This window comes from Hypomesus transpacificus, chromosome 12, assembly GCF_021917145.1.
Source record: "Hypomesus transpacificus isolate Combined female chromosome 12, fHypTra1, whole genome shotgun sequence".
Taxonomy (NCBI): domain Eukaryota; kingdom Metazoa; phylum Chordata; class Actinopteri; order Osmeriformes; family Osmeridae; genus Hypomesus; species Hypomesus transpacificus.
This window is the reverse complement of record NC_061071.1, coordinates 8,373,788-8,398,566: the sequence shown is the minus strand read 5'-3', so window position 1 is coordinate 8,398,566 and position 24,779 is coordinate 8,373,788. Positions and strand designations below refer to the sequence as shown.

Below are 24,779 nucleotides of genomic sequence, written 5' to 3'. Positions count from 1 at the left end.
GATTAGATATGAACCCAAGGATATAGCAGTTTAAAACAACATGCAGTCCTTACCCAAATGCGCCACAGTTTATAAGAAGTAACACAGACACCAGTTGCATGTGGTGAAACAGTTGTCGGCTAATAATAACAGCGATAACTGTGCCTTTAAGGGGATGGACAGAGAGAAGAAGGGAAACCCAATCGCTCCATATCGGGCTGGAGGCTTCAGCAATTAACAAAGTGTACAGGATATCTGAACCTGCAACCTATACATACGCTTTTTGATTCATATTGTATACGTTGTATTTTGTCTTTGTTTAACACGTGAGTTTGTTTTGTAAATCAACTTCACCGTTAGGTTTTGTTTTGCACCTTTAAGAAGTTGTCATCGGGATTATAATTACGCGCAACCCACATCGTTCTTGAGGAGGGTTTTACGCAGCACAGAATCTTGGGGAGTACCTCCTTCTTAAACACTCCCTCACACGACAAGTTGTAGCCCTTTCTTTACCCATTTTTACATATTATCAACTGTCCAAGTATTGGGGATCCGTTACACAAGGAGTGTAAAATGGCTGAGATGGGGAAAGGGGTCACCGCCGGGAAACTGGCAAGCAATGTACAGAAAAAGCTCACCAGAGCTCAAGAAAAGGTAAGGGGTAGGCTATAAAGTTACAGAGACATGAGGCAACTGTTGCTCACTTTTAAACTTTTGGCTTTCAATACATCTTGTTTGGCTTGACAGTCAGTGTTATGGTTTTCAATAGCCGACCTCCCTTTCAATCGGTGCAAATGTAAAAACACCTTCACCGTTATTTCTATTAGGTTTATATCTTATTTTGACAGCTGAGGATGCGCGACAAAATCATAAGACCCTGCTTTAGTAAATTATAACAGCGTACCCAAGTTTTTTTTTACGTCACGAAACTATAGTAGCACATTTAGGTCATTTTTGTGTCACCCAGGGCATTGATCTATTTTGTCTGCAACTTTGTCGAGACAAAATTAATAGCAATCCCTCTTTCAATTCGCTCTTGGTAGGAATATGACAAACGTATACTTTCGCAGTGTCGTTTTATTGTGAATATGATGTATATACACCAAGTCTGCTTGCGACATGTCAACACTCTACCTACAAGCTCATCCCAGGTTCCGAAGCAACCCCGCTATTGTCTATTCTAATCACTCTCCTTGCGTAAGCCGTGAGGTATTAACCGCGACACTCTAATCGCTCGACTGCAAACAGGATGCTAAGAACATGCAGTTGGGCATGGGAACATATATTTTCAATTTTCCTTAAATCATTCTTAGTTTGTCAAACATTTTCGACATGGATCATTTTACTTTGATGAGGGACAGAGAAGGGTGTGTGTGTGTGTCAGAGAGTAAAAATGGGATGTCATCCCATTGAGTCAGGAACTGACATCAACCATTTGGATGGATCGCATGGGTTGTATGACTCAAATACAGCTGTAGACTTACTGAATGTGCTGCACTTAGCATATAGCATGTTTCCAAGAGGGGAATAGTATAGTTAGCCCCCTGGTTAAGTACCGCCTATCATTTTGATAGCTTCAGTGGGAAGGTCAATGTCTCCTCTTCCCTCTGGAACCCAAACCAGTTGAGGAGTGTTACACAGCCTATGTTGGCATGGAGCCCCTAACCCCCAGCTTCTGCCCTGCCAAGTCAGCGTCAGCAGCTATTGGCTAATGCCACATCAATCCCTCCCCTAAGGTGTCAACAAAGGTTGACCATTGGCTGGAGAAATGTTGAGAACACCATGAGTGCTACCATGGTTGTCATAGTGACGTAAATGTCAGTACCTGCTGTGGGAGACCTACAGACCAGACCAGGAGGCGGTCTGTGTGCACAGCATGATGGGAGAACTCCTCCAGGGGGTACCGGATGAGGCTGATTGGCCCCGTCCGCTGTATGGATACACACACACACCTCTGACACTGACCTCTGGGCCTTCACCAGCGTCGGTCTGACCCTATGTCATTGACAACCCAAACAACGATTCCCCCAAGAGGTGACCGGCCCAGCCCCTGGCTTCCCTCCCACTCCCTGGAGACCCAGAGGCCAACACCGCCCTCCCACCCTCCCCTCAGCCCTGCCCGCACACCTGTCCTGTTCCAGCATGCCTCAGTGTTGGACCATGGGTTATCTATGAATAGATCACAGGCCTCCTTCCTCTCATTAATACCCCAGAACCCGTGCGTGCGTGTGTGTGTGTGTGTGAGAGAGGGGGGTTTAGATTAGTGGTGGTTGGGGTTGGCAGCCCTGGGGGGTGTCTAGGGGGGTATTTTCGGTGCTGAAATCCTACACCAGTGTGACCTGTGAGCAACCATTGCTCAGGCTTCTGTGATGCACACTAATGGACGGTACATAGCGAGAGAGAGAGAGGAAAACGCCAGCTCACACAGTCCCACACGTAAACCTGTCTGGCTCCTGGAAAATCTCCTGTCATTTCCTAAAGCCCTCATGTCTTTAGGGGTTGACCAACTAAAGCCAAAGAGAGGTAACTCAAGGGAGCTGGCCTGTCCAACAGGGTCCTTATGCGTGTGTGTGTTCTGAACAGTGTGACATAATCACACGAGTTCAGGGGGCTGTAACGGCGCTGTAACGACATCAGTGAAAGTCAAATGAGAGATGCTTCTGGTAATGCACACTGAGCTTGTCAACAGCCCTCTCAAACATACCACTCTGACATGGTGGCTATACCTAGATACCTTATATAATATGAAATACTAGATAAGCAAGGAATCGCTATGGAATATGAACCGGGACACAAAGTGTCGGATAGAAAGTGGTAGAGACTGTGCCTTCAGCACTTGGTAGTTGGTGACATACTTTATGGGTGTTCATAGTCTTCAATGTCCAAGAATAGACTGTTATGGTATTCACTCCTCTCAGAACCTGTGTGACTCACCACTGTTAAACTGTTAATTCAATGCCGAGTGACACACGAGCATATGACAACTCGGAGCGTACGCGACAAAGTGGAGCAGCACAGAGAGCGGTCCTTCCCATCTGTACGGCGAGGCCACTTGCGTCCTGGTTCAAGGCGCAGAGGAACTTTGCACCGGAGTGTTAAGTCACGGCTCGAGTTCTTCGAGGTTCCTGGCGAGGGGCTGCAGCATCTCCCTCTGTCCCGTGTGCCATAAAAAGATGGAAGTGTTGAGGAAGGGGAGGGGGGGGGGGGGAGTGGGGGGGGTTGGATAGAGTTTCGCAGCACCCTCCTGCTATCCCTCCAGACCCGCCCACCCTTTCCCCAATCATCCCACCAGACATTCTTCCGTGAAGGTTGTAGTTCCTGACATCTGACCTCCATGGCATGGGCTGACATAGGCGGGGTGAGGGGGGTTGTAGTAGTAGTAGTCTCTATACAGTAAAGTCTAGCAATGGGGGTCTGTCTGAAGTGAGAACATGCTCAGTCTGTCTCAGTCTGCAATGGTGGTCCAGTAGATATCTTATGGTCTTCAAGGTCCCATTCTGGACCACGGACCCTGTGTGTCTTTCAATGCTAAACTGTCTGTTTTGTTGCCGTCTCTCGCCATGACCTCGTCCCCATTCACTGATGATATAAAACGCTTAAGTCATTTTGCGAAATCATGTCTTATCATGAAACAACCACGATCACTAAACCAGCAAATTTAGATCTGCTCAAACAATAGTGGCATTGGTCAAAGGCCTCTGAACAGAAAAAGGAACAGGCCTGTGTGTAACACCTAGCCCAAATCCGTTTGTGGTGTTGACGTTGGTGTAGGTTGCAGGGGAAGTCCCAGGCCCCTCTGTGGGCGGGGGCCAGGGGCCCGGGGGCCCGACCCGGCCAGGATTAGGAAACCAGGTGGCCGGGGTGTTAGAGCTGTTTGGAGGAGCTGTCAGCTGACCAGATTAGCTGTTGACCTTGGTAACATCCTCTTTTGACACAAAGACGGCCCAAAGCGGGAGCTTTCATTCTACAACAATGTGCCCTTTCTGGCACTCTCTGTCCTTGTATGTCTTATGGCTCCACTCTGCTATCAGGCTTCTCTGAACGTGTGCCGTTTAGCTTTTTCTTTGATGACTTCACATTCTGCCTAGTCTGAGGTTAACAAGAATGCAGAATTGAAACTTGGGCATAGGGGAAATGGCCTAGTGACAGAGAGCGACATTACACTGGTGAACACTCCCACCCCTGGTGTCAGCTGGTCTCCTAGAGACACAGTGGAGACACATGGCTTTGACAGCAGGCCTAAAATAATCCTCAGGACCAGCTAAAGGCTGCTCCGATAAATGGGAAAGAAAGAATTTTGGACTTTTGTTGATTTCTTCCTCATGGGATGATAATCATGGGTCACGTTGTGAATGTGATCGCTCCACTCACTGTTAGTCTTTGTTTGTCTGTCTGTCTGTCTGTCTGTCTGTCTGTCTGTCTGTCTGTCTGTCTGTCTGTCTGTCTGTCTGTCTGTCTGAGGTTTGGTGGAGATATTTATGGCATGGCTGTTCGTTGTTCTTTCAGGTCCTTCAGAAGCTGGGGAAAGCAGATGAGACCAGGGACACAGCGTTCGAGGAGGGCGTCACAAACTTCAACAAGCAGATGGTGAGATCAGCCGAACGTCTCAAAACCCCTCCCTCTTCTATGGATGTCCCCCTGTCATAGACCCTCGTCACACAAGCCCACACACCACCACCACCATCACTATTAGATTTTCTTTTCTTTTCCAGTTAGAGGGCAGCAAACTGCAGAAAGACTTGAAGGCCTACCTAGTAGCAGTAAAAAGTAAGAAGCCTGCCCTACTCCAATCAGTTTCTTTTTGTGTGTTGTAGTCCTACAACTGTCAATATGAGTTGTTGTAACTCTGTCATGTGTTTCTGTCTGCCTGTCTGTCATGTGTTTCTGTCTGCCTGTCTGTCTGTCTGCCTGTGTGTCTGCCTGTCTGTCTGTCTGTCTGTCTGTCTGTCTGTCTGTCTGTCTGTCTGCCTGTCTGTCTGCCTGTCTGTGTGTCTGCCTATGTGTCTGTCTGTCTGTCTCCCCAGCCATGCATGAGGCGTCCAGGCGACTGCAGGACTGTCTGGCAGACATGTACGAACCAGATTGGTTTGGCAAGGAAGAAGTGGACGCTATGGTAGAGGTGAGTAGAACTGACACCTTGGTGTGAGTGGGTGGGTGTGTTCTTTTGTCTGGTCTTCATTGAAGCAGGTTTCAAAAAGAGCTGTTCCCCCTGCTAAAGAGAAAGGTTTGAATCACCCAGAGGGTTTCTTATCTCCGACTTTTCAAGACCTGTTTTGTTCCCCCCCTGAAGCGTCCCAGTCCGTGATCCTCCATGCCCCGCACGCTCTCCTCCTCCTCCCTTTTCTTAACCGCATGTCTTTTCCTCTCATCCTTCCACCTGAGAAGGAGATGATAGAAAAGGAGATGGACAATAACCTGGAGGTAAAGAACAGGAGCTTTAGGTCTAGTCTGTCTGTAGTGGTCCAATAGTTCCCTAATGTTACCCAGTAGAGCTAGGTACACATCTCCAACTCAATCGGTCATTATCAGCCCTGTTGTCCGGCGACCTATGGTGTTGTGAAGCTGTGTATATAAATGTATTTGTGTGTGTGTGTGTGCGGGCACCTATCCATGTGTGAATCTTGTAGGACACAGATTCTCTGTGGACAGACTACCATCAGAAGCTTGTGGACCAGTCTCTAATCTCCATGGATACATACTTGGCGCAGTTCCCCGACGTCAAGGTGTGTATGTGCCACTTGGAAACCTAGATTTACATAACTTGTGTTTTATTTGTGACTTATACGGTAAATGTTCTGACCTTTTGAAATCATCAATGTTAAAGTGATATGTTCCTATACTGCAGCCTCTGAATCTGCTGTGCCCATTAAATGCGATGAGGTTTCACTTCTGACAATCATCAGACAATGATTTCTATGTCTGTGATTCCCTTTTGTGATTCCCTCTTTTGTGGAACCCAGGCACGCATTGCCAAGCGTGACAGGAAACTTGTGGACTATGACAGTGCAAGACATCACTTTGCCTCCCTACAGAAGGGAAAAAAGAAGGATGACGTCAAGATGGCTAAGGTAGCCGAACAAAATTGGGCATCCCGCTGTGTGGAAGTGTACTGAATGAGGCCTGTATGATAGTTAGAGGTTTCTCGTTGGTTAGTTGTGAGTCTGGCAGCTGCCGAATAGCCAGACATTAATAACATGTGCTTGTGTTTAACAGAATGTTTGTTCTCTAAATTAAAATTGTCCGTCACTGTCCTACTTCCGTTCTCTCTCTCTCCACCCTATCGGTCTCTCCTATCTGTGCCTGCCTCTTCTGTCTGTCTGTCTGTCTGTCTGTCTGTCTGTCTGTCTGTCTGTCTGTCTGTCTGTCTGTCTGTCTGTCTGTCTGTCTGTCTGTCTGTCTGTGTGTGTGTGTGTGTGTTTGTGTGTGTGTGCACGGCTAGCCCATGTCTGTCCTGGAGAAGGCTGCCCCTGGCTGGGCTCAAGGGATGCTCTCAGCTCATCATGTCGCTCAAACTAACCTGTCCAGAAGCCAGGTACTGACAAACCCTCACGCCTGCCCTGCCCTAAACCACTTACCAATCCCTGCCCTGTTCGGCCTTACAAACCCCTGCTCTACCCTGCTTACCCATGTCCTGCCCTGCTTACCCATGTCCTGCCCTACTCTGCCCCCACCCCCCTCAAAACTCACTCTCAACCAGTAGTCCCACCCTTTCTCAATCATATGCTTCATTCAAGTGAAATGGTGAAGCTATGCTGGATGTCCAGAATCCGTTTCTTTGTTTTGAACCTCTTGCGTTTGGTGTGGCGTGTCCAGGCGGAGGAGGAGCTAGCGAGGTCTCAGAAAGTGTTTGACGAGATCAATGTGGATTTACAAGAGGAACTCCCTGCATTATGGAACAGGTGAGGGGGGGGCCACAACACCCAACAGGAAACCACCACCTCAATGTCCTCACGAGACACACGGGGGGCTGGCAGCCAGGATGGGACAGGAAAACTCTCATCCCCTAACTCCTCCTCTCTCTCTCTCTCTCTCTCTCTCTCTCTCTCTCTCTCTCTCTCTCTCTCTCCCTCTCTCTCTCTCTCTCTCTCTCTCTCTCTCTCTCTCTCTCTCTCCTCTCTCTCTCTCTCTCTCTCTCTCTCTCTCTCTCTCTCTCTCTCTCTCTCTCTCTCTCTCTCTCCTCTCTCTCTCTCTCTCTCTCTCTCTCTCTCTCTCTCTCTCTCTCTCTGTCTCTCTGTCTCTCTCTCTCTCTCTCCTCTCTCTGCAGCCGTGTTGGCTTCTACGTTAACACATTCCAGGGTATGGCTGGATACCAGGAGAAGTTCCACAAAGAGATGGCCAAGGTGAAATGGCAAACCTGCATGACCGCATGGGCTGATCGGACCTGCCGACTGATTTGATTGGTTGACCTTCTGCTCTTCTTTCTTGGTGTTCAGCTCAACGTGAACCTGAATGACATCATGACCAAACTAGATGAACAGCGACTGGTCAAGTGAGTCAACGCATTTCTGCCTTTTTATTTCGAATGACGTTTCCCCACGCTGTGTCTTTGTACACGACCACTCTACACGTACCAGCCAAAAATAAACACAACAAAGCCCCGCGACACGATCAATGTCGAATGCATGTCCAGTCCATTGACTGAGGTTTAAACTGTACAAGTTCATAGTAGACCTCAACCTCCCACTCCCCACTCCCCCCCCCCCCCTGCAGAAAGGGCGCGAAGACTGGAACCCCCGTGAAGAGGTAACAGTTTTGGTCACGACCACAAATAACAATACACACACGAGCTGCTGTGTATTTGAGACTTCCTTCCTCTGTGTGGTCACATGTCAAACGCTCGGCCAGTGCTCCTCTGTAGGAGGGCTACGCCCTCGGCTTGTGTTTGCGGTGACGAGGCCCAAAGGACTCACGTCGCTGACCGGGCGTTTGTTGTTGGGTCTTGTTGAGGTTGTTGAAAGAATGTGTGAAAGGTTTGTGCATGTGGGCCTGGGGGGGGGCTCTGCTGTGATGTTTTGTTTGGAAGTTCCTTTTAAAAGTCGTTGGTCAGAGATCCCATTGTAATTGTTGTAAGATCCCATTGTAACCTGTTTGTTATGGACTAAGCTCTTGATTCCATATGTGCTCACAGTTAAGTGCATGGGACTGCTGCCCTCATCTGTTCATGATATGCCACTGCACACAGATGTCCATTTTATCAGGTGAAAGGGCAGAATCAACAAGTAATTTCCCCTCTTTCTTTCTTAGTGATGGAGCCAATCACAATGCAACCTCTGATTCTCCAACCAAGGTAAAGTCTGATATTTTTGCCAATGTGTCTCTCCAGTAAATTGTGTGTGTGTTTGTAATGTTGAATGAGGAATATACACAGGTAGTTTGAGGTTTGTCTCATACTTTTATATGAGAGGATTGAAAATAACAATAAATATACCAACCATAGTGTCACAACATGTATGTCTAGTAAGCCGGTGTGTTTACTAACATTTGCTGTGCCTGTGTCTTCCACTACCTCGTGTGTGTGTGTGTGTGTGTGCATGCCCCGATAATCAGCCTCCCCAGTTGAGGCCCGGACCTCCTTCACGGCCTCCGCCCCGGGTCACGCCGACTCAGGACTTGAAACAGGAGAACATCATCAACCTGTTTGAAGAGGCCATGGTGCCTGACGCTATCCCAGACACCACACCACAGGTCAGACACCAGCAGCACCTCCTCTCAACGCGCCGGTCAAGCTCATCTCTTACTTCGCAGCCCTTCATCGAGGCCAGGAGGCTTCTCATTCTCTCCATCTTGACCTTTTCCTGTCTTCTTCTCACCCCCACCCCTTTCGCCGGAACGTTCCTGAACAAATGTCCCTGTCAGCCAATCCCTAGCCACACCACGTCCTCACTCCCTCCCCACCTCTCTCTCTTGTACCTCGACAACCAGTCAGATTCCCTGTTGCTTCTATCAGTAAACCTGATGCTTCTCTACCTCCCGTACGTGTTTGTGTGTCTGTGTGTGTGTGTAGCATTGTGTGCCCTCAGTAGGGGCTAGTCTACTGGATATGGACCTGGATGTATTACAGGCTGCACCCTACCACGCCCCCCAGGTGGGTCTCCCCAAGGTCAGACAAGGACAGGAGAGGACAGGGGAGTCAAGGTTCAGGGGGTCAAACGCTGGCTGCCGCCGGAGGAACTCGCTTTGGTAGAATAGTGGCATACCAAGAGGTGTGTCGTCATCACAAACAGGAACCAGACCTTTTGTCTCTCGGTGTCTGTGGTTATTTACAACAGGATCTGGGTCTTGTTTGTGGTTCCCTTCGCACCCCCTGGTTTGATGCATGGCCTTTGTATGCACGGACTCTCTCTAAGCACGGAGAGGGATGATCCGTCCAGCCCTCCATACAATGCCGCTTCGCAGAGCAGCAGAACAGGCAGACAGAATCTTTGTGTCTGGTGGATGAAAGGTGTTGAGTGGCAAGTTTTTTACGCCAAGGTGTCGGGATCGACTTCACTGATCTGCACTCTCATTTATCTCACCCGGTCTCTCAATCTCTTAATGCCTCACGGAAGGCGCCATCTTTGGAATCGTGGGAGGTAAGTTCTTCTTGATCTCTTTATCCTGCTTGTTCCCCTGAGGGTCAACAGACCTTTTTTCCCCCAATACACTCTGTTATCTATATGCAAATCAGAAGCTGTCATTGGGACGGGCTTCAGTATGAGGAGAGGATTGTGTTCATGCTGAAATGAAGGATCTGGACTGTGAGGCAGGAGAGAAGGGAGGAGGAGAATGGGGGTCCGAGATGTAAGACATTCGGACCATTTCATCATGTCACATATCAGCAATCACCGGTCTCTCTTCCATCCCCCCCCGCTTGGTCCCATGCCGTCCCTGATCCTCAAACACTGCCCCATGACTCCCACCCACCCTGTGAACCCATGTCCTCAAAACCTATGTAACCCTTGGATGCGGCGTCAATGAACCCATCTGGTCCACCCGCAACACCTCCGCATTTCTCCCACTCCACCCTTTGCCACCCCCCTCCTACCTGCCATCCCGTTCTGCCCCTCCACCCCAAGGGAGAGCAACCCCCAGCCACAGAGGAGCCCCACGACTACGTCCAGGAGGCAGGCTCGGAGGAGGAAGCTACCCAGGCCGCCCCTCCCTTCACCCAGCCCAGCTGGGACAGCGAGCCAGGCTGGGACGCCGACGGACCGGCTGCCCCCCAGTCGTACACCCAGCCCTCCTGGGATGAGGTTGAAGGAGGCCAGGGTGCCCCAACGGGCTGGGGAGAGGACGAGCCCCAGGCGGTGCAGTCAGAGGGTGGCTGGGGAGATGATGGAGGGGCCCAGGTAGGGTTGGGGGAGGAAGACGCGGCTACGGGCTGGGCTGTGGAGGGGCAGACAGGCTGGGCTAACGCTGAGGGGCAGACGCAGTGGGAGCCGATCGCAGACGGGGAGCTGGCCAGTGTGAGTAGGAGGGGAGAGACGACCTAGGAGAGAGCCTGTGCCCTAGGGTACGCGCCTGCTAGAGATGAGAGACTAAGGCTTCACAAACACCATGATGGACAGCTGAGTTGATCGTTGACCGGGGATCATGGCAGTAAGAAAAAAAAAAAGAAAAAAAAAAACATTCTGACCAATGGCTCGCTCTGGAGGTTCATCAAGTTTCAGTCTCTCATTTGTAGGACAAAGTAAACGATGTGGTGGTGGTAGGACTCAGCTTAGTGGTTGCACCGTAGGTTTGGACATGCGTGTGCATGTCATGTCTTTCTGGGTGTGTGTCGTGTTATTCATGTCTGTGGCTGGTTATTCATGTTGTGTGGGGGGAAGTACACACCTACTGGTCATTCCCATCTTTCCATGAGTCACTAATGGACTCTTTCTTCCTCTCCTTTTCTCCTCCTCTCTGTTACACACAGACTGACTCAGCAGAAGCTGCAGCAGACACTGCTGGGGTAAGTACGATGAGAAAGCACAATGAGCCCATAGCCAGAAGAATGAAAATACAAAGCCCTCCCTGTCGTCCTAGCTCTACATTACGCTTGTTGGATGGTTCTCTTTGTCTCATAAGTGTTGGTCTCTTGTTGATTTGCATTCCCAGAGTCCGGTGACCAATGGTTCTGATGGGGTAGACATGCCTGACGGATTTACCTTCAAGGTGGGGGATGTTGTTGTTGCACAGCCAAGATCTGTAACCATGGAGACCAACTACGTAGTAGGGTAGAGGGAAAGGGGCAGGTACATACTGATTGGTTTGCCTGTTTTTCCAGGTGAAAGCTATGCATGACTATGCAGCCACTGATGGGGATGAGCTGGACATGAAGGCTGGAGATGTGGTGCTGGTCATAGCTTTCGACAACCCTGATGAACAGGTCCGTTCTAAATCACTTTGAATGCATTTGAAGTAGATTGACTATCAATAAACAATGCACGTTATTAGGGGTAGGAATCTTTTGGTACCTCACAATTCGAATCAATTGTTGGGGGTCAAATTCTGATTCAATATATGCTTACATTTATTCATTTAGCAGACACCTTTATCCAAAGCGAGTTCCAAGAGAGAGCTTTACAAAAGTGCATGGGTCAATGATCATAAACAACGAGATAGCCTCAAAACATTGTGGGTTGCCAAAACATGAAGCATACATTGTTAGAAGACTGAATCGCGATTCATATGTAAATCTATTTTTCCCCCCACCCCTACACATTATTGTATAGAAGTGACACTTACAATACAAGCTGTATTACCTGAATAGGTATACTGTATAATCTATCCTACATAAGGAACAATACATTAAGAAAGGAGATAAGAGCTATTGTACATCATGTACACTGAGTTCACAAATCTATCATTGACTCCATCTTGACTCCGGCTCTAAGTATAGGCTATTGTCTCTGTGTGCAGGATGACGGCTGGCTCATGGGGGTGAAAGAAGATCATTGGCTCCAGCATAAGAACATGTCAATCAAGGGGGTCTTCCCTGAGAACTTTACCCAGAGGTTGTGAGCTGGGTGTCCCATTGAACCTGCACACCATCATCTCAATGCAAGGATGTTTGTTTTAAATGTGCTGGAAAACCCATACGGTAATAATTGAGCATTACAGAGTGGATTTCATGGTTACATTTTTTATTTGTGTGTTTACATTGTCCTCATTGAGTGGGGTTAGAACTGTGCCAGTGAAAAATGTATAGACATACATACCTAATCAATGATCTGCCTAAACACACTCACAGATTACTGAATGTAACTTTTGGCACCCGCTTCATCCCTTTATGACTTCTGTACCTACGCCTGACTTCTGGTTCAAGGGTGAAATGAAGAACAATGTATTACACTACCAAAGTACCACCACCTCTGGAAGGTCTTTGAGCAATCTTTAATTTGAACTGATCAGCACGCTTTTATTTTGATTGTTTGTTTTACACTCTGTGAATGTGGTCACTGGAAACAAAATTCGAGTTTAACAATAGAAAGAAGGGAATGTACAACAATAGCTGTAGTGTATGGATGCCAGTTTACATTTTGACTTTTAATTAGCCTATGAGATTCTGCCACAGAGTTGTTTGCATGGTTTATTTTAGAGCTGTTTACTTTGTTGTAACCTGTCATTCACAGAGCCGGAGAGAGAGAGAGAGAGAGAGAGATTGGGCATGTTCTGGTATCGGCTCTTGTTGTCGCAGTTCTGTCTGTGAACAATATGAAAATACATGGTTTCTAGGTCAGGGACTTATAAACATGTCCTACAGACCTGGCCCTTGTGTGGACTGCAATTGAAATGTTATTAGGGAACATTGGTTTGTCTACATGATTTTTCTGTGGCCATTAATCGGTTAGGGACTTGTAGGTGATGTGTGGCATTGATCGACTATTTCCGATTGTATTATTGTTTATCATTTGTTTTGGAGGTGATAAGCACACAGTTGTTGGAAACAGAGCTAAAAACACATGTAACAATTTCTGAAAAGTATTGTTGCATATTGATGTAGCTAAACACATTTGCCTGTATAAAAGAGGCCTACTATGGCAAATTGTGTAGACGTTGCGCTGTTGGCTATCGTTCTATTTCTATATTGCCCTATGGAAATGCTCAAAACTGGCTCTTCATATTCCGTGTGACCTTATATGTGACCTGTTTACTGTCTCATTGGCCTGTGTGGGCTAGTAGGTCAGTGCAGCTGAGTGAGCTGTCTCTCTGATTCTCTCTGCATACTTGTATAACCTCAAATGAGGAGGACACACATTAGGCTTCTCCCTGCTCGTAAACAATAGAGGGGATCCCTGGACAAGCTGTGTAGTCATCCTTTGTGAAACACTGGATCACTAGGCACGAGCAGGCTCTCTGTAGTGTTTGTTTCTATTAGATCTCAGGTCAGGGCCTCATTCTAATATGAGGAGTCTGTTGTATTGCTGAAAATCAACATCTTAACATATCTGTCTGGAAAGTGTTCATATGAAAACATAATTTGATGGATGGTAACTACTACGTCTTCTTTTCTAGAAGTGAGAGTCATTCTGTCCATGTCATACAAATAGTAGCCTACTCAACTAAAAATAAATATTAAAAGTCCAAATATTGAACACCCATTTTATATCTTGCTGAATACCAAAGACAGACCTGTTCAAACTACTATTGAATGTTGCTGGAAATTAACATTGGGTCTCGCTGTTGTTACAGTATGTTACTGTGTGTCAATGGAGAATGTCTGTGGTAAAGCCCAAAACAATAAAGACAGATTTGACACACCATCAATTGTGCAGACTTTATTTCTCATGCCAGACATGTTTGCTGCACAGTTGGTTGTGCCAGTGCCAGTGCCAGTGATATATTAGATGAACCATGTGGGCAGTCTGGCATGAAACCAGCAGATAAATGTTGTATACCACTCCTTACCATTTTATTGTCATTTTAGATAGACATCTCTACAGACTTTAAATTCAAATGGAGTTAGAAGGTCCTTCATCTCAGCTGTGGTGCATTCTAACTGTTAACCGTTTTAGACTGTTTCCTGTAGTGACATCAACCATAAAAACATCTGCCCTAGTTCCCTTTCCTGGGACCCATAATGCCTTGCCGTGTCCCCCCAAGAACAGCAAGAAGGTCTTGGGTTTGACTCCCACTTAGCCCAACTGAGCACCAAACGGTGCCCCATCTCCCTGGCCGTTCTATGTGGAGTTGACATGTTCTCCCCATGCTCACAAGGGGTTTCCTCCACAAATGACCCAAATAAAAACATGCATAACAGATCGCTCTCCTGTCCATGTTCCTGACCAGGCAGGAGGTGAATACAACCCAAATGGATGTGGCTGATCACTGCACCTGACTGCCCTCAGAGGAAGGACAACAGGATGGGTATATGCAGAGGAAAAATGTCATCGATGGACACTTCAGCATGCGCATGTGCATCCCCACACTGCCGCGCCCTGCTGCATGATCGTTTCTTTATCCCGTTTACAACACTAGGTGGCAGAGTGACTTGCCTAAGCCTGCCGAACTGCAAAGCACATTTTAATGGCTGCCAGTTTTGGGAGGAACCGCTCACATTCAGCTCTCGCATTCAACTAGCCCCTTTGTCTGGTGAGTATGTATTGCGTGTGTCGTTTTTATTTTTCAGATAACATATATCAAAAAGTGCACATCGGGGATTTGTTTCTGCAAATCAATCATACAAACGGAGATCTGCTTTAGAACGAGAAAGGGTCACAATGGTGTTTCTGTTACCAAAGGATACACTCAACCAGGCGTTAAACACAAGAGAACAAGCAGGCCTCGGGGACAGGGGGAGGGGAACGGTGGCTTTGCAATAACAATGGCTCAGGAAGCACAGCTCGGGGGAGGAAATCTGTTGCGCATTCTTCATTTCAGGAGGGTTTTTGGTAATCTTACCGGGAGCATCTAGGCTACTTCTCCTACATTGGTGGTTGAGTATAGCCTGATAGAAATCACCGTAGCAACCTTTTGTCGAGTATTGGGTGGAGTCGTTTGGATCGTCGTGGTTACTCATTATCTCTGTGCATATTAGATAGTTGTTGGTGTGTGACAAGGTTTGTTTGCACGGCGTGCCCTGGAGCTGAGCTATTGGCTTTTCTTTCTGCAACCAGGGACTCGATCATCCAAACAGAGTTAACCCCTCTGTAACCACCAACAAGCCTTGTTACCACGGTGTCCACTAGAGCTATAAATACAGCGGACCTGCTACAGAAGACTCACACTCAAGATTTCTCCAGCAGATCCTTAACGTCAGCCTGAGGAAACTACAACCATGGTAAGCTTCTCACATCAGGCCTTTTGTTTGCTCTTTGTTTCCTTCTTCTTCTAACGGGAATCATTCTCTGTGACAAATATTTACAGACGTTACAGTTTTACTAAATGTGTGTATACTTATTCAACATTTTATGTATTTAGAGAAAAATATTTATTTACTAGAAAATGTGTAATTGTCAAAGATTTTGAATCAATACTTAATTCATTCATAACATTTCTAATGAGCCTAAAATTTGTATGGCTCTTAATTGGCAGTTTATTTTTTATGTTTTAATATAGAAACGTATGTTGGATTCTTTCCTATCTCTCTCTCTCTAGCGTGAGTGCATCTCTGTCCATGTCGGCCAAGCTGGAGTCCAGATGGGAAATGCCTGCTGGGAGCTCTACTGTCTGGAGCATGGGATCCAGCCTGATGGTCAGATGCCCAGTGATAAGACCATTGGAGGAGGGGACGACTCCTTCAACACCTTCTTCAGTGAGACTGGAGCTGGCAAACATGTGCCTCGTGCCGTCTTTGTTGACCTGGAGCCCACTGTCATAGGTAACACTAAAGGAATTTTTGTATAGTTTTTTTTTTATATTTTAAAAGGTTCTTTCTGTCGCACATAGATTAGCAAATTCTGTTTTGATTTGAACCTGTTTTTCTACCCTTTTAATCCACAGACGAGGTGCGCACAGGAACCTACCGCCAGCTGTTCCATCCTGAGCAGCTGATCACAGGCAAAGAAGATGCTGCCAACAACTATGCCCGTGGGCACTACACCATTGGCAAGGAGATCATCGATTTGGTACTTGATAGGACGCGCAAACTGGTAAGCAAGTTCACTTTTCACTTCGTATTACACTACAGCTTGCCACTTATAGTATGTTCTTGACTTATTTGATTGAAAAAGCACAACTCAATGATCTCTTCCTCTCATTCAGGCTGACCAGTGCACTGGGCTTCAAGGTTTCCTCATCTTCCACTCCTTCGGTGGAGGCACTGGCTCTGGCTTCACCTCCCTGCTGATGGAGCGTCTCTCTGTTGACTATGGAAAGAAGTCTAAGCTCGAGTTCGCCATCTATCCAGCCCCTCAGGTGTCCACTGCTGTGGTGGAGCCCTACAACTCCATCCTGACCACCCACACCACCCTGGAGCACTCTGACTGCGCCTTCATGGTAGATAATGAAGCCATCTATGACATCTGCCGTAGAAACCTGGACATTGAGCGTCCAACCTACACCAACCTCAACAGGCTCATCGGCCAGATTGTCTCCTCCATCACTGCCTCCCTGCGCTTCGATGGTGCTTTGAATGTAGATCTTACAGAGTTCCAGACCAACTTGGTGCCCTACCCTCGTATCCACTTCCCTCTGGCCACCTATGCTCCAGTCATCTCAGCTGAGAAGGCCTACCATGAGCAGCTGTCTGTTGCTGAGATCACCAATGCCTGCTTCGAGCCCGCCAACCAGATGGTAAAGTGTGACCCCCGTCATGGCAAATACATGGCCTGCTGCCTGCTGTACCGTGGCGACGTGGTGCCCAAAGATGTCAACTCTGCCATCGCCACCATCAAGACCAAACGTACCATCCAGTTTGTGGACTGGTGTCCCACTGGCTTCAAGGTGGGCATCAACTACCAGCCCCCTACCGTGGTTCCTGGAGGAGACCTGGCCAAGGTGCAGAGGGCCGTGTGCATGCTGAGCAACACCACCGCCATCGCTGAGGCCTGGGCCAGGCTGGACCACAAGTTCGACCTGATGTACGCCAAGAGAGCCTTCGTGCACTGGTATGTGGGAGAGGGCATGGAGGAGGGAGAGTTCTCTGAGGCCAGAGAAGACATGGCTGCTCTGGAGAAGGATTATGAAGAAGTGGGAACCGACAGCGTTGGAGATGAAGGCGAGGAGGAGGGAGAGGAGTACTAGAGGGTTTCAGATCTGAAGAATTACGTACACAACCCGAAGGCTGAGTGTTAGACTAATTTGAGAACCATACTGTACGTCCACTTTCACGTTAAACATAACTGTGACCATTTAAACACTGCAGTTTTGATGTTGTAACACTTCACTTAATAAAATAGATCTTAGAAAAACTGATTAATCATTTATTTTGCACTCGCACACAATTCTGATCTTCAGGAAATCATTAAACAAATGCACCACATATACATTCTCTATCCATTTTTGGTAAGATGATAGTGAGCATTAAATTAAGTACATCGCACACATATTTAAGGAATAATATACCACCAGGTAAGATACCATAATTCGATAATTTACCCAAGTGTGAACTATTGTAATCTAGACTTTAAAATATTTTGCCTGACTCCTCCAGATTGAGTCTTTTGTTAAAATGGTAAATGCTACAAACAATTCACTTTGTCTGCAAGTGCCATGCTCTGGATGGCTGCCAAATCTAACGGTCTGGCTTTACATTAAACAAGTCACAAGGGTTAGGTGACACCCTATTCCAAGCATTGGTTCCCTTGGAAACTCTCAATGTATCAAAAAAAAGAAAAGAGATATGAGTCTTTGTGCATCAACTTTGTTTGCCCATTTTCAAACACAATGCGGATGTGTTACATATTTAAAGGGAATACAAACCCGTAAACATATATTCTAAAAAACAGTGCTGTCTTAAAATTATATAAAACATTGCAGGCCGAAGAAGATTATGTTAAAAGGCGTTATGGTTTTAATAAAAGACTGTGGATTAGAACTAAACCAGCCACTGAGGTTGTCCCCTGACAATCTTGCACCTATGGAGACATTTGCATTGTAAATTAAATGCTACTACTATGGTGATGCAACCAGATCTCCCGTAACAATAGCCCATTCAGGTCACTCGGGGGAGGTATCCATTTTCTTTCCTCAGGACAAAAAGACAACACGAGCTTAAGAAAATGGATCCCAAAGAGAAGTCTGTGCTGTACATTTGTATACTGCACTTAGTGAACTAAGTTTAAGTGTGTATCTACACAATAAATAAATTGTCCAATGTAGCACACTTTTTTAAATAATGTAACTCAGTCACTAACTAGAGTATAAAATACATTTGAGGTCTAGGATACTTGACTTTAAAATCTGTGAGTGATGCGAAATTAATTGACAGATCAGACAAAAACAGCTTGGAACAACCAAAGATTGACTTAATGTGGGTCATATTTCACAGCAGTTGGTTAATTGTTGTTGGTTACCCATCTGTCTTACGACAGGTACCCTTCCTTGACTGTGCAGGGTTACATACAAACAGGGGTTCTTTTTGTTCTTGCGCCTGTCTTTCAGTTAAGAAACTAAAATGGTATCGGCTTATCCAACATCTCTAGTTACCACAACATGCACAACCGTTGCCTAGCAATCCTGAAAAGCTATAAAGCAGCTCCAGGCACTTCTACCTGGCACCAAATCCTCAACTGCATATTCCAGATCTGAACAACCAGCCGCTTCAAGAGAATTAAACATGGTGAGGACAATTTCTTTATATATATATTGATCATGTGGACAACCCTCATCAATGCAAGGTCTAAGACAGTTTTATTGGCCCTACATGAAAAAGTAAAAAAAAACAGAGTAGGCCTAAACTGAGTAGACTTTGTTTTCTGTCCTGGAATTACAAAGGGTGCTGTTGTGTGTCATCACATACAATGAAAAAAACATGAATTTAACATGCCATTTCTAATTACATTAGAATTGGAGAACAATTGGACATATTTAGCTGAACTGCCTCATCCAGCTTGTTCTACTGTACCTAAGCAACAAAGCTTTATTGTAAGCCGCTTTCTAGAAACATTTATGGAATTTAAGTAAGCAGCCGTGTGACCCAAGTGATTCCTTTCTGTTCAAGCGTGAATGCATCTCTATCCATGTTGGCCAAGCTGGGGCGCAGATTGGAAATGCCTGCTGGGAGCTCTACTGTCTGGAGCATGGGATCCAGCCTGATGGTCAGATGCCCAGTGATAAGACCATTGGAGGAGGGGACGACTCCTTCAACACCTTCTTCAGTGAGACTGGAGCTGGCAAACATGTGCCTCGTGCCGTCTTTGTTGACCTGGAGCCCACTGTCATAGGTAAATAAAATATCTCAGTGTGGTTCCAATCAAATTTGAAACTAAAGGTTATGATACACAGGTAAACTATGCCTCCCTACAGATGAGGTGCGCACAGGAACCTACCGCCAGCTGTTCCATCCTGAGCAGCTGATCACAGGCAAAGAAGATGCTGCCAACAACTATGCCCGTGGGCACTACACCATTGGCAAGGAGATCATCGATCTGGTACTTGATAGGACGCGCAAACTGGTAAGCAAGTTAACTTTTCACTTCGTATTACACTACAGCTTGCTACTTATAGTATGTTCTTGACTTATTTGATTGAAAAAGCACAACTCAATGATCTCTTCCTCTCATTCAGGCTGACCAGTGCACTGGGCTTCAAGGTTTCCTCATCTTCCACTCCTTCGGTGGAGGCACTGGCTCTGGCTTCACCTCCCTGCTGATGGAGCGTCTCTCTGTTGACTATGGAAAGAAGTCTAAGCTTGAGTTCGCCATCTATCCAGCCCCTCAGGTGTCCACTGCTGTGGTGGAGCCCTACAACTCCATCCTGACCACCCACACCACCCTGGAGCACTCTGACTGCGCCTTCATGGTAGATAACGAAGCCATCTATGACATCTGCCGTAGAAACCTGGACATTGAGCGTCCAACCTACACCAACCTCAACAGGCTCATCGGCCAGATTGTCTCCTCCATCACTGCCTCCCTGCGCTTCGATGGTGCTTTGAATGTAGATCTTACAGAGTTCCAGACCAACTTGGTGCCCTACCCTCGTATCCACTTCCCTTTGGCCACCTATGCTCCAGTCATCTCAGCTGAGAAGGCCTACCATGAGCAGCTGTCTGTTGCTGAGATCACCAATGCCTGCTTCGAGCCCGCCAACCAGATGGTAAAGTGTGACCCCCGTCATGGCAAATACATGGCCTGCTGCCTGCTGTACCGTGGCGACGTGGTGCCCAAAGATGTCAACTCTGCCATCGCCACCATCAAGACCAAACGTACCATCCAGTTTGTGGACTGGTGTCCCACTGGCTTCAAGGTGGGCATCAACTACCAGCCCCCTACCGTGGTTCCTGGAGGAGACCTGGCCAAGGTGCAGAGGGCCGTGTGCATGCTGAGCAACACCACCGCCATCGCTGAGGCCTGGGCCAGGCTGGACCACAAGTTCGACCTGATGTACGCCAAGAGAGCCTTCGTGCACTGGTATGTGGGAGAGGGCATGGAGGAGGGAGAGTTCTCTGAGGCCAGAGAAGACATGGCTGCTCTGGAGAAGGATTATGAAGAAGTGGGAACCGACAGCGTTGGAGATGAAGGCGAGGAGGAGGGAGAGGAGTACTAGAGAGAATCATAGTACAAAACAACATCTGTATAAATAAAGTCTCGACAATTAGATTACTTCTACAATATCCATTGTCCATTTTTAAATACAATGTGATGCTCAGTGAAACCCATTATTGTTAGATAGTTCCTTGTGGGTCACTTGTGGGTCATTTTTGCAATTTGCATTCCTGTTTATTGCCATCAACTTCTGTTTCTAGAACATTTTCCCACTACAGCCACAGTCACTGCAACCGTAACTAGGTTTTAGACAATTGTAAGCTAATAAGCACCCATGTATGCAGTCTTATTATGTATACTGCGGATATCGGATTTTAAACATTACATTTTATATTTACCAAATTAATATATGTTAAATAAATCTTTTCAAGAATTTTTTTATCATAAAATTGAGGCGGACATTGAATGGCATTTCTTCCTCTATTTTGCATTGTGATTAGCTAAGTCTATGAGACACCACAGTTACAATGATTATCAACAAATTGCAATTGGTTGCAGAAAGTACATACTTTGAAATATACTACAATCCATCATTTTCACAATAATATAAAAAACTAAAGAACTGATAATGTGTGAACGTTTGCACGAGGTTTGTATAGTGACTTCAGATACCTAACTTTTAAATATTACTATCACTTTGTATGGCCTACAGTCTGAATACAAAGGATTGTATATACTGTATACAGAGAGATTCCTCCCACTTCACTTGTCTTACTCATAGTGGCTCATAGTACCTGGTTTGACTGTATACACACATTCTCTCCCCCAGGGCCCAAGATTTCTGCTTTCATCTCCTGTTTAACTGATTTCCCCTCCCAGTTTTTCACAAGGATATTCTTTAAACAATGCATTTTGTTAAGTGTCAATTGTAGCACCATTGTTTCCATGCATTCAATAGGTTAAACTCAGGGATATAAATGAGTCATTGGTGTGAGAGTACTCAATGTGGGTGGTGCCCATATTAAAAGTAGGTTATTTCCCTCTGACTCAGTTTCAGGCAAGCTGGCTGGCTCAGGGCCGCCCTTTTTTTTGTAATAACAGTTAATCCCGCCCATAGAACTCTGTGCTCCCGCCAACTGTGAAAATACAGCTTCCTGTCTCCCCCCCCCCACACACACCAGACTCACTATAAAAACCCCGCCTTGGCCTCCCTCCCCCATTACAGCCTTCATTCTCCGAATCCTCAACGTCGGCAAGAAGGAAAAATCTGACAAAATGGTAAGTGTTTATGATCTAGAGTTCAGAGATGATATCCAGCTCTGACTTCAATAGAGCAGAAATGGGTGCTTGAATTTTGTACAGACGGTACTAACAATACAGGAATATAAACATCATATCAATGCTTATTGGATAAACTATGACTAGAGCGTTAAGTATACTGATTGCATGGACAGCAGCATTATTGAGATTTGGGGATTTTTTTTTGGGGGGGGGGGCTCTTTTCAAATGAGCAGTGAGGACTGCATTATGAAGATGAGGATTGAGAGCATGTCGGACTGACGCCACAGTACTGGCGCAGTTTCCTTAGCCTATGGGGGGGAAAAGCATGTTGCAGTCAGCAGTATTTCATTAATTCCAGAGGAAAGAATCAAAAAGGACCAAAAAAAGGATCGGCTTGAAAAAAAAATTAAAAAAAGGAGAAGATGAAATGTGTCTAATGGATATTACTTCAACTAAAGTATTTTGGAAATTCCTAATATTGTCCAGACATTGTAGTTTTGTCTGTCCTCAAAAGGCGCAATCTGATATCTGTCTGTGTGTTACACAAAGCAGCGTGCTCCGCTGCTGAGGGCAGGGAGGGGGTAGGGAGTGGCCCGCTCTTTGGATTCTTCCCTCTAGAGTTGGACTCTGAGAGGCTGCTTCTGGTTTTCATGGGGGAGGGGGTCAGATCCTTTCTCTGAAGACTGCAGTAAAAGCCCTATGTGACTCAGCACTCTAGCCATATGCTGAGTAGGAAAGCAACCTCATCGCTATTGATTAACAGGGTTATACCAATGGAGATGGGATAGGGTGCATTTTAGGTTAAGCAAAGTCCAGAAAGCAACTTGAAGCAATGTATCACATAGTACTGAATCTCAGAGGGATGTTTTAAATCTCACGATTATCGCAACTAAATTTGAACTGTACAGAAGGCTGGGCCATGCATTGTTTTAGGGAGGAGCAGGTCCAGTCCAAGGTTCACCTTCAGAAGGTTACATTTTCTGGGAGGAAAAAAAACATTTGTCTCTACTGTACACATCCGTAGTCCTCCTTGGCATGACACTTTCATCATCAGATCAAGACGATGTGAAACAAGAAAACTAACAATTTAATGTCATTGCTGAATTACTTTTTTTATTTTTTATTATGGTTTGTGTACACTAACGCTTAACTCTTTATTTTCTGCAGCGTGAGTGTATTTCCATGCATGTCGGCCAAGCTGGAGCCCAGATGGGAAATGCCTGCTGGGAGCTCTACTGTCTGGAGCATGGGATCCAGCCTGATGGTCAGATGCCCAGTGATAAGACCATTGGAGGAGGGGACGACTCCTTCAACACCTTCTTCAGTGAGACTGGAGCTGGCAAACATGTGCCTCGTGCCGTCTTTGTTGACCTGGAGCCCACTGTCATAGGTAACACTAAAGGAATTTTTTTTACAGTCATTTTTTAAGGTTAATATTTTAAAAGGTTCTTTCTATCTTGCAAATTCTGCTTTGATTTGAACCTGTTTCTACCCTTTTAATCCACAGACGAGGTGCGCACAGGAACCTACCGCCAGCTGTTCCATCCTGAGCAGCTGATCACAGGCAAAGAAGATGCTGCCAACAACTATGCCCGTGGGCACTACACCATTGGCAAGGAGATCATCGATCTGGTACTTGATAGGACGCGCAAACTGGTAAGCAAGTTCACTTTTCACTTAGTATTAGACTAAAGCTTGCTACTTATAGTATGTTCTTGACTTATTTGATTGAAAAAGCATAATTCAATGATCTTTTCCTCTCATTCAGGCTGACCAGTGCACTGGGCTTCAAGGTTTCCTCATCTTCCACTCCTTCGGTGGAGGCACTGGCTCTGGCTTCACCTCCCTGCTGATGGAGCGTCTCTCTGTTGACTATGGAAAGAAGTCTAAGCTTGAGTTTGCTGTTTACCCAGCTCCTCAGGTGTCCACTGCTGTGGTGGAGCCCTACAACTCCATCCTGACCACCCACACCACCCTGGAGCACTCTGACTGCGCCTTCATGGTAGATAACGAAGCCATCTATGACATCTGCCGTAGAAACCTGGACATTGAGCGTCCAACCTACACCAACCTCAACAGGCTCATCGGCCAGATTGTCTCCTCCATCACTGCCTCCCTGCGCTTCGATGGTGCTTTGAATGTAGATCTGACAGAGTTCCAGACCAACTTGGTGCCCTACCCTCGTATCCACTTCCCTCTGGCCACCTATGCTCCAGTCATCTCTGCTGAGAAAGCCTACCATGAGCAGCTGTCTGTTGCTGACATCACAAATGCCTGCTTCGAGCCCGCCAACCAGATGGTAAAGTGTGACCCCCGTCATGGCAAATATATGGCCTGCTGCCTGCTGTACCGTGGTGACGTGGTGCCCAAAGATGTCAACTCTGCCATCGCCACCATCAAGACCAAACGTACCATCCAGTTTGTGGACTGGTGTCCCACTGGCTTCAAGGTGGGCATCAACTACCAGCCCCCCACCGTGGTTCCCGGAGGAGACCTGGCCAAGGTGCAGAGGGCTGTGTGCATGCTGAGCAACACCACCGCCATCGCTGAGGCCTGGGCCAGGCTGGACCACAAGTTCGACCTGATGTACGCCAAGAGAGCCTTCGTGCACTGGTATGTGGGAGAGGGCATGGAGGAGGGAGAGTTCTCTGAAGCCAGAGAAGACATGGCTGCTCTGGAGAAGGATTATGAAGAAGTGGGAACCGACAGCGTTGGAGATGAGGATGAAGAAGGAGAGGAGTATTAAAAATGTCAAAAACAACTCCACCTTGCTGATGCTCCATAACAAGCTACAAGTCCCTGATAATACAAAGGGTTAAATGGACTAGCAACATTGGAATCATTCAATGAAGTAGGCTAAGCACATGCCATTGCGCTACAAAAACCTCCCTGCCCCATCACGAAAACCATCAAACCTTTTGCAATAAAACTGTAAAAAAATTAAGCTGTCTTGGTGTTTCTTCCAGA

At 46.6% G+C, this 24,779-nt stretch overlaps 4 protein-coding genes across 8 annotated transcripts; all 4 read left to right on the top strand.

Annotated features, from left to right (window-relative positions):
* The first annotated feature begins 182 nt into the window (after positions 1-182).
* On the top strand, positions 183-13,706 carry bin1b (bridging integrator 1b). 5 transcript variants are annotated; one of them, XM_047030744.1, is made up of 16 exons: positions 183-633; positions 4,486-4,566; positions 4,692-4,746; positions 5,004-5,098; positions 5,607-5,702; positions 5,940-6,047; positions 6,793-6,878; positions 7,244-7,319; positions 7,413-7,468; positions 7,690-7,722; positions 8,224-8,266; positions 8,527-8,664; positions 10,877-10,912; positions 11,059-11,115; positions 11,228-11,329; positions 11,863-13,706. In XM_047030744.1, the coding sequence occupies exons 1-16, from the start codon at positions 553-555 to the stop codon at positions 11,962-11,964; spliced, it is 1,245 nt and encodes a 414-aa protein (XP_046886700.1). In that variant the 5' UTR covers positions 183-552; the 3' UTR covers positions 11,965-13,706. The 5 variants fall into 5 exon arrangements, with proteins under 5 accessions (XP_046886700.1, XP_046886701.1, XP_046886704.1 ...); XM_047030746.1 differs by lacking the exon at positions 183-633 and adding an exon at positions 4,256-4,351; XM_047030745.1 differs by lacking the exon at positions 7,690-7,722.
* Positions 13,707-14,428: 722 nt separating this feature from the next.
* si:ch211-114n24.6 (uncharacterized protein LOC795591 homolog) lies at positions 14,429-17,294 on the top strand. Its single transcript, XM_047030739.1, has 5 exons — positions 14,429-14,535; positions 15,060-15,223; positions 15,541-15,763; positions 15,886-16,034; positions 16,147-17,294. The coding sequence occupies exons 2-5, from the start codon at positions 15,221-15,223 to the stop codon at positions 17,125-17,127; spliced, it is 1,356 nt and encodes a 451-aa protein (XP_046886695.1). The 5' UTR covers positions 14,429-14,535; positions 15,060-15,220; the 3' UTR covers positions 17,128-17,294.
* A 1,352-nt stretch (positions 17,295-18,646) lies between these two features.
* Positions 18,647-20,648, top strand: LOC124474520 (tubulin alpha-1A chain-like). Its single transcript, XM_047030740.1, has 4 exons — positions 18,647-18,664; positions 19,046-19,268; positions 19,351-19,499; positions 19,612-20,648. Exons 1-4 carry the CDS (start codon positions 18,662-18,664, stop codon positions 20,590-20,592), a joined length of 1,356 nt encoding a protein of 451 aa, XP_046886696.1. The 5' UTR covers positions 18,647-18,661; the 3' UTR covers positions 20,593-20,648.
* A 1,058-nt stretch (positions 20,649-21,706) lies between these two features.
* On the top strand, positions 21,707-24,756 carry LOC124474521 (tubulin alpha chain-like). Its single transcript, XM_047030741.1, has 4 exons — positions 21,707-21,809; positions 22,980-23,202; positions 23,320-23,468; positions 23,581-24,756. Exons 1-4 carry the CDS (start codon positions 21,807-21,809, stop codon positions 24,556-24,558), a joined length of 1,353 nt encoding a protein of 450 aa, XP_046886697.1. The 5' UTR covers positions 21,707-21,806; the 3' UTR covers positions 24,559-24,756.
* Positions 24,757-24,779: the final 23 nt, after the last annotated feature.